General features: G+C 38.8%; 1 protein-coding gene across 1 annotated transcript in view; it reads right to left on the reverse strand.

Moving 5' to 3' along the window:
• IPO7 (importin 7) overlaps positions 1–9,822 on the reverse strand; it is a 57,113-nt gene that overhangs the window by 22,414 nt on the left and 24,877 nt on the right. Inside the window, exons 3-8 of the mRNA XM_009890969.1 lie at positions 7,695–7,848; positions 7,196–7,354; positions 4,356–4,512; positions 3,628–3,717; positions 3,094–3,188; positions 2,913–2,997 (exon numbers count right to left, since the gene is read on the reverse strand). Of these exons, the coding sequence (XP_009889271.1) occupies positions 2,913–2,997; positions 3,094–3,188; positions 3,628–3,717; positions 4,356–4,512; positions 7,196–7,354; positions 7,695–7,848 (740 nt within the window). The remainder of the gene's footprint in view (positions 1–2,912; positions 2,998–3,093; positions 3,189–3,627; positions 3,718–4,355; positions 4,513–7,195; positions 7,355–7,694; positions 7,849–9,822) is intronic.

The raw sequence follows: 9,822 nt of genomic DNA on the forward strand, positions 1-9,822 counted from the left end.
CATGACCCTGATTTCCTCTTACAGCGGGAGAAATTTTGCTCCACCAGTCCCTGCCTTGCAGTCCATCCACTCAAGAGGTGTAGGAAGAAAGATTGCCAGTGAAGACTGGGGAAAAAAGTTGTGGAGTACCTCAGACTTCTCCTTGCCTGTTGTTAACAGTTTGCCAGTCTTGCTTATTGGGGGGGGTGGGGGGGGGGGGGGTGGGGCACACTTTCTTTGACCTTCCTTTTCTGGCTGACACACCTGTAGAAGTGCTTCTTATTATTCTTTGCATCCCTTGCGGAGTTCAGCTCCAGCTGCGCCTTCCTGACTCCATCCCTACACAACCAGGCAGTGTCCCTATACTCTTGCCTGGATACCTGTTCCTGCTTCCACTGCCTATGCATTTCCTTCTTGCCCTTTAGTTTGACCGGCATGTCTTGACTCAGTTATGCCCACCTCTTGCCTTCCTTTCCTGACTTCTTACACCTGGGGATCAAGGGCTCTTGCACTGTCTGGAAAGCATCCTTAAAGATGTCAGCTCTGTTCTGCTCCCTTGCCCCTAAGGGCAGTTTCCCAGGGGGTCCAATTGACTAACTGCTTGAAAAGCTGGAAGTTTGCTTTCCTAAAATTCAAGGTCCTGACTTGACTCTTTACCTGACCCATACCCCTCAGGACTGCAAACTCCACCAGTGCATGATCATTGAAGCCCAGGCTGCCTCCAACCTTGATGTTACTGATTAGCTCACTTGTGTTGGTGACCATCAGGTCCAGTATTGCATCCCCTCTGGTAGGGCTGTCTATTAGAGTAGGGCTTGAGAAGTTATCCTCAATGCATTCCAGGAGTCTCCGGCATTGCCTACAGCTTGCCATGCCACTTTTCCAGCAGATGTCAGGGTAGTTTAAGTCCCCCAGCAGGACAACAGCCTGCAAGCACAATGTCTCCTATGGCTGGAGTAAGAAGGCTTCGTCAATAGGCTTCCCTTGATCAGGTGGCCTGTAGTAGACACCAACAACAAGTTCCCTTTGTTGCCTTGGTCCCCAATTCTTACCCATAAGCTTTCAACCTGCTTGCTTTTCTTCAGAGACAGCTCTTCACACTCTACCCATTTCTTGATGTAGAGGGCAACATCTCCGGCCCCTCCTTCCTCCCATCCCTTCTGAACAGCCTGTAACCATTGATAGCTGCACTCCAGTCATGGGATTCGTCCCACCAAGTTTCAGTAATGACAACTAGGTCATAGCTTTCTAGCAGCACAGTGGCTTTCAACTCCTCCCATGTTCCCCCCATGCTACATGCATTGGTGTAGAGGAGCTTCAGCTGGGCTGTTGGCCATATCAGCCTCTCTAGAGGAACGCCCCCTAATTCCTTTGCAGTATTTCACTGGTGTTTCCCTGTTGGCTCCTATTACCTCAGGAGCCCCTGGCTCATCTCCATTAGACTTCCAGTGTGCTGCAGTGTATCCAGCACGTCAGAAAGCAACAGCCTGATGGCCCTTGCTAGCACCTTATCCCTCTACTTTTGGCATGTCATAGGCAAGAAGGATATTATCCCCCTCCCCCTTCAAGCCTCGTTTAAAGCTCTGTCAATGAGGTCCACGAGCTTGTGAGCAAAGATCCTCTTCCTCCTTTGAGAAAGGTGAATACCATCTGACACCAGCAAGCCTGATGCTGTATAGGCCATCCCATTATCAATCATTTTGGGTTTTACCCAAAGTTGTGACGATGACATCAGCCACAGAGCCATGTATTAATAGACTAGTCTCATCTATTTCTTCCATGTTGCTCTCCGCAACTGGAAGCAGAAAGGAAAAGATAACCTGTCTTCCAGATTCTCTTACCAACTGTCCCAAGGCCCTGAAAAGTCTCTTTTTGTCCCTCGACTACGCATTGCAGCTTCATCACCACTCACACAGAACAGCAGTAACTGGTAATAGTCTGAACCTGATTAAAATAAAGGCTTTCAAGAAAACAGTCTGCTCCCTGAGATTTTCATAAATTAATAGTCTGTTTACATTTACAACCTAATTACCTTAACAAACAGATTTATGAGCCAATACAAGGAAATTTTACAAAAACTACTTGAAGATTTTTTATAAACAAACTTGTTTCAAAAGAACAGAAGTCAGCAGTACAGCCAGGAGCCAAGAGTCAGAATGAAAAGGTTTCCCAATATTCATGAGAATTTTCTTGCTAGTTCAAAAAGCTCAAATTACTGAGACTTTAAACATATGCGCTATAAGAGAAACAGATGACAATTCCTGCCCCACCAATCCATTCTGACCCTTCAGGAAAACCTGTAGGTTGCTGCCATGTGGTAAGACTATCTGAGTCATGAAGTTACTCCAATAAAGGTAAATCAAGGCTGGTCTGGCATAACATTGATACATCACGTTAGAAATTGCTCTAGTCCAGAAGATGCTTTGTGCATAAAAATCCTGTAGAAGTGGCAACCATCAGACAGGGAGATGAGTAGAAAGTGACCATCAGACTTACCTGTCTGTAAGCTAGCCCCTTCTTGATCAAGCTTTTGCAGAAGTCTAGGAAGCTTAGCATTTACTGACTTTGAGTCAAAAAAGAACCGTATCATTAGAGTTAAAAGGGTAGGCAAAAAGGTAACTATACCACATAAATATTATACCTATGTCTTCCAGAAAGAGAAAAATTGATAGCATTTACCTGAAGCTCATTGGAGGGCCTGTTATATAAGAGCATTTACTCTATTTACAGATTTATCAGCGCTGCATAGACTGTGGCAAATTCATAATTTTTTAATCCTTCTTTTCTTTTAACCCACAGATGTCAGTGCTTCCCACACCAACGTGCTTAAAAAAAACCCAGTTGTGAAGAACAAGAAGCTTTTTTCAGAAAATAATAAGAAATCACTATTAACTCTAAACTCATCCTAATATCCCCCACATTGTTTTTCTTACTTGTTGAACACCAACAGCGAATGCCTTCAGGAACACTTCAGCAAACTCATTGTACTCCTTGGAAACATTGCCAGGGCTTCCATACCTAGAATTAGAAGTATGCAAATTCAAGAGTGCAGCAATATTATTGACTTTAATATTTGTTTGGGTTTTTTAAAAATAATAATGGAAGAGAAAATACCTCTCAAAAAGTCTAGCTAAGATATGCAAAGCCCACTTCTTGCATTTCCACCAAGGCAACTCAGGTCTATCATCTTCATCAACTTGAAGAGTTTCCTTTAGGGGGAAAAAAAATCAAGAAAAAGATTATTTACCACCTATTCAGAAAGAGTGCAAATTATATGTATTTTTAACAACTATACAGCATATTTTGCTTTTAACCTGCAGTTTGCACTTCTAGCTTACTAGAAGTATAAAGTAAAGCACATCTAAAAATAAATCCCATGATATATGCTGCATAAACGGTCAACAAATTCTTGAAACAAGAGGTCAAAATAAGTTGTGCTATAGTTTGAAAACCACAGAACTCCCATACAAACTTCATATTTTCAAAATTTGTCTAGTCTGTTTAAAACACCCTATTTAGTTTAAAATTTTATTTTCTTGGCATCTATTGAGAAAAAAAGAATGCAGAAATAAAAAAGTAAACTTTTTAACATTCTAATGAATGAAAAATATTTAAGCTTAAAGACATGAATAGCCAAAAGCCACTTACAGCTGGTACATCCCTATCGACAACAGTCTTCAGGATTTCTATCCATTCAGTCAAGTTTTGCTGATTTATCAACTCCAAAGGTAATGTGTACTTATTTTTAAAAAAAAAAAAAGGCAAAATAAATTCATTGTAAAGCAATTTGAAAATAACATTACTTTCACAGTTTGAATTTTAGCTCTTTCAAACATTTGTCTACACTTAGCTAGATTAGCAAATGACTGAAAACCAGGGTAAAGAACTTAACCTAGTCTGTATCTTCAATATCCTCAAAGGTGCTAGAGGTCTTTACTCCAATTCATTCTGCTTATGGAATGCTAAGACACTACTTAAATGGATGTTACACTAATTCCCGAAGCAATTAACAGCATATTAATAATCTCATTCAAAACTGCTGCATTTACACTGGTAATTCTATGTAGGCTGGCCTCTACAACCTGTCATTCTAAAACTGATTTTCAAATCAGTTTTCTAGCAAACACTCTACGCCTTAGAAGATGGCATGCATAAGTTCTATCTGATGCCAACCAGGAATAGCACTGTACAACAGTAAAAGTACAGCACAATCAAGCACACCAAAAACCTGTGATTTGTACCACAGTTGAGTAGTAGGGGAAATGATTTAGATGTAATCTAATATTGTTAATATTTCTGTCATTTACTATTTTAAGGAAAAGTATAATGCTTTAAATTAAATTACTGATCAAGTATATTCGAAGTTTATTTTTTACCTGGACAAGGGCATAAAATATTTTGAAGATCTGTTTCTGGATGAGGACAGACTGATCAGATGGATCACTCAAGAGCTGAATGAAACTATCCTTCAGAACTGGTAGAAAATGTTGCATTGCAGCTATCAAAGGACTCCGCTCCTCTGGTTTCTTGTACCTTTACATAAGAACAAACTAGTTTTGTAGAGCTTTCAGGTAGCTTTTGAATTTTAAATGTCCACCTTTGCACAGTGTGGACACAGGTAGGTTATATTACAGTTTGTAACAACCTATGATTTAAAAAAGAAAACCCAAACCCTAGCCATTTCTTGTTACAGAATTTGAAATAAAGCTATAGGCAGACAATATTAGAGTTAAAAGGCAAGTTAGAAGACTGCTGAGTGTCCATTACTCCACTATATATCCACATTATTTTTCTGCTGGTATTCGAATACTACATCATGTTTAGCCACACCATTATGATAGTGAAAAGCAATCAGAGCATTACAAAAACTGCAAGCAATAGGTACACGTTTATTGTCAAGAATGGCAGATGCTGGGCTAGTCAGTAATATTACAGAAAGACATTTATCAGTGTTCACAATTTATCAAAATATTTCCAGAAGCTAGATTACTTCACAGACACTGAAGAAAGTAAACTGTGAGGACTCACAGTTTATCATTGATATCGCTCATCTCACCATTTAATTTGCCCAAATCTAACTATTTGACAGAGAAGGCAGACTCCAAGGCTATGGGGCAGACTCTGAGCAGGCTTCGATTGCAGCCCCCCTTGAATTAGTGCCTCAGACCTTCCCATGCTGGTGACAGTCCACCCATTTGCCTACGCTGAAAACAAGGCTCCACTTCCTTTCGCAAAACATTTCAAAATTCCTGAAAGGAAATGAAGCCGCATTTTGAAATTTTCCCCCCACCTTTTAACTTCTGAAGAAGAAAAGTCCTTATTGACTCAAGAGTTACCACAGCAGAATAGGATCTTGTCCATACTGGTGATGACATTAAGAACAAAGTAAAATATAATTTTAAGACTGTACAGCTTTATCTTCTGATTAACCAATTAATACTATAATACTCTTGGAATCTTGTGGGAGATTTTTTAGGCTGGGGGATTGGGTTTTGTTTTGTTTTTAAATACATTTTGGTAGACTTCTCACTAATATTAAATATCAACGCTCAGCCTCTTAAACAGTGTGAATTTGCAAAAATATAAGATTAAGTCTACTCAATCTGCTGCCAGATGGCATGTTCTGTAAAAACTACTACAGAACACTGAGCTCCAAAATCCTGTTCAATATAGTTTCCATGTATTTTCTGAAACAGAAACCTAAATGTAAGGACTAAATGTTGCTCAGGAAAATTCAGTTTCTAATTTCCACAAAAGACACAATTGAAAAAGACCAGAAAAAATGACTATGCAAAGAGTAGCCATTTGGTCTTACTGTCTCGATTAAAGAAAAAAAAATAAAAATGTTGAAAAGCCATATTAAGGGGAAAAAAAATTTCCCTCCAAAACTGACATAAGTAATTCAACAAATTTTAGACAGAGCTGCTTGCACCCATATTGTTATGCAACGAAATATGCATATTCCTACATGATTGGTGAAACCGACCCTTGTTGACTTCACCCAGAAAGCTAAACAAGTATGAGCAGTTGCTGGCCTCAGCTAGAGATTATGAACACTCCCGTTACCTTAACTAATCATGCAATTAACTGTGCTCGTATCAAAATTCTTCCCTAAACAAGGATTGCTACAATGATAATACACTACCAGTGAACACTTCATGTTTTGTATCTCACAGATCTCTGCTGTATATTTGGTTAAAGATGTTTAATTTGAAAAATCAAGTGAGAAATTAGTTTATTTTCCTTTCCTAGCAGGACTTGCGATATTCAGCCACAGAAAAAACTCCAACACACAATTACAAAGGTCTTTATGGTATTCCTGTAAAAAAGGGTTTTTGAGAACTGACATTCACCTGTGTTACACTAATTTATGTAAAATTCATGGAATTAGACAGTGAAATTTTCAATGCAACATTTTAAATCAAGTACCTGCAACAAAAGTTATGCATGACAGTGCTTTGAAAGAGTAAGTTGTGTATTCCATCAGTTTCGCTACTACAATTCCCTAACTCCAGGACTGCACTTTTCCGTGACCCAGCTGAAATAAGCTTCCAACATGCCAGCAGCAGCAGCTAAGCTCCACAATAACTTCTTAAAGTGCAACCTCAACTTTAAAGCTCTGAGCATAATACCAGATACAGAGCAAAGAACATCCACCTGTATCCTAGCCCAATGCCTTGCACATAGGAAAATGGTGGGCTTTGATAAAGACTTCCTATGATCGGTTGGATGACACTATCAAAATTTTCAAAAGAATCATACCAAAGTCAGTCAACTAATTCTGAACCTTCTAATATTCAAGATTTCACACTTTGAAACCTTTATGTGTTTACTGTCACTGATACCTTGAATACAAATCGTTTAAGAGTCTAAACCTGATTTAAATAAATAATCCTTTTCTACAAAAGTCATGATTTTGAGCAGACTTTCTTATTGCTATCAGTCCATAAAAAACAACTACCAAATTAAGGCTTTAAAACACTCTTTTCTCTAATCTCAAACCTTTAATGAATGCAGTTTTTCTGTAATTTCTTAGTGGAGAAGATATATGAGCCAATATCTGCATAGCAAATATTCAAGAATATTTTCTAAAATTAGATTTCTGTCACCTTTGCATAATCATATGCACAATTCTACATGGTTAGAATATACAGAATACAAAAAACAAACACAAATACATTCATTCTGCTGGTTTATATGGTAGAAAAAAACTTACTCATAGTTTTTCACAAGTTGATAAAGACAAAGAAGAATTCCAAGCCAACAAGCGCTGTTGTCAGACTGAAGATAAAATCCAATTTTCTCCACAACTGCAGTCCAGCGACTGGGATAATCATGCTTGATAATATGGTGAATGCAAGTAGTAAGCTGTACTCTAGAAATCAAACGCACAATGATTAAATATGTTACTACTGTTATTTTAATATTCTTGTGGTGTTGAAACTTGCCCAAACTTAGACTTATTTCAAGTTTTGCTTAGAAGGTTTATTTTCTGTACTTTCTGCTTAATAGTGTTCACTTGAGGAACTTCAAATTTCTATGTGCTGCACAAGCTGAAAACTGTTTTTCCATCTCCATTAATTCTACGCTTAGGATACACCGTGTATGACAATGATGCTCAGCACGCAGGTCATCTTATTTGTGCCAAAAAACCCCAAACCACCCCCAACAGTCAGAAACCACAGCCAATTCATATACAGCTTAAAACTGCATACCTAATCAGCTCAGGAGAGTGAATAATGGCTTCTACAATGTTTTCACGAATACAGTGTCTATCTTCTTCTGGGATGGAGTATGGTGGAATCTCTCCTGGTGCAGCTTCACGATCTGGCCAATACTGGGTTATCATATTTTTCAAGTAGATAACCCCTGTAAGACAAAAGTGGCAAATCAGCTGACAGCTATTCAAAGCACAAAACAAACACGCATTTTGCAAAGAAATCTATTTTAGAACAAAATGGATTGAAATGACTAATTTATTGACCATTTCTGAGTAGGAGAATAAAAATACTTAAACGATACAAATTATTAACCTAATAATTTACTAAGTTGAAACACTTTTACCCATTTATTGTGATGTCTGTATTTTTAGTTCTGTAAATAATGTGTTTTCATATAAAAATACTAAATGTATTGCTTTTATCTGTGCTACAGATAAATAGTTGTGGAATATTTTAGCATCACACTTCTGAAAAATACTTCATAATTATTTCCTCAGTATTTTCATTAAAAAAAAATCTAATCAATACTAATGATGATCTAAAACACCTTGTAAGTGAAAAAAAACCTGATTAAATTTGCGATACAGGAGTGAACGCTAAAGAGAAAGAGAGTTCCTTTATAACAAGGTTATGGACCCCAGCACTTTGTAGCAATCAGGCTGCTGGCACAAACAAGTGCATTTACCATTTGACAACCAAATCCAAACTGCTTATGTGGCAGAATACAGATTAGAGCACTTGGAAAGAAAAGGACTTAAAAAATGCAACAGGAAATCTCAAATTACAATCAAATAACAAAGTTACTATTAATCTAATTCTATGTACAAATCCAGAAAGCAACTTCTCTTCCCAAATTTCATATGCACCTTCTGAAGATACTGAAACCAAAGGATTTCTGAAAGGGTCTGCAAAGGTAAGTAACACTCAGTAGATATGAGCTATTACAAGACTGAAGTGATGCAGACTTCTGTCTGTCCTCAGTGGGATTTATCGTGCCACTAACTGGTTTGCAAAACATGCACTGTTTGTAATCTATGTGTTGTACGAGTTGTCTCCACTCTCTACAGACTGCTTTGGTTTTTATCTGGCTTACACTGAAGGTGAATATTCAGACATTGTTTTCAAACCTCCCCTTCTTTTTTTTTTCCTGGTATACATGTGAAGCAGTAACTTTGAGTCAACATCTGAATGGTACCCCCAGGCAATAAGATAAAAATGAAATTTAGGCTTGTGCTACAACTGAGAATAGTCTACTATGTGGAAGATCCACATAAGTGATCAAGATCATGCTTCCTGAACTGTTCAAAAAACCACTGAAGTACCATATTGGAAACCTCTATTGCAGCTTTAAGGTGATGTCTGGAGTTGCTAATATTCAATACCCAATTTTACTTACAGCTTATGTGCAAATCAACAGGGATCCAAAACACATGATTTGTGCTCTTCCACTTAAAATGTTCAGAAACATCAGCATTACTAGGACAAGGTTAAATTACCTCCTTGGATCAAGCACTGGCATCACAGAACCATAGAATGGGTTAGGTTGGAAAGGACCTTGAAGATCATCTAGTTCCAAACCCCCTGCCATAAACAGGGACACCTCCCACTAGACCAGGTTGCCCAAGGCACCATCCAGACTGGCCTTGAACACCTCCAGGGATGGGGCCTCAACAACTTCTCCAGGCAACCTGTTCCAGCACCTCACCACCCTCAAAGTGAAAAATTTCTTCCTAATGTTTTATCTAAACCTGCCCTCTTCCAGTTTAAAGCCATTCCCCCTCATCCTATCACTACATGCCCTAGTAAAAAGTCCTTCCCCAGCTCTCCTGTAGGCCCCCTTTAGGTACTGGAAGGCGGCAATAAGTTCTCCCTGGAGCCTTCTCTTCTCCAGGCTGAACAGCCCCAACTCTCTCAGCCTCTCCTCATAGGAGAGGTGCTCCAGCCTTCGGATCATCCTCATGGACCTCCTCTGGATGCGGTCCGGCAGGTCCATGTCTTTCTTATGTTGGGGACTCCAGAGCTGGATGCAGTACTCCAGGTGGAGTAGAGGGGCACAATTACCTCCTTTGACCTGCTGGCCACACTTCTTTTGATGCAGCCCAGGATATGGTTGGCCTTCTGG

Source organism: Charadrius vociferus, unplaced genomic scaffold (genome assembly GCF_000708025.1).
Source record: "Charadrius vociferus isolate BGI_N301 unplaced genomic scaffold, ASM70802v2 scaffold248, whole genome shotgun sequence".
In the NCBI taxonomy this organism is placed as follows: Eukaryota; Metazoa; Chordata; class Aves; order Charadriiformes; family Charadriidae; genus Charadrius; species Charadrius vociferus.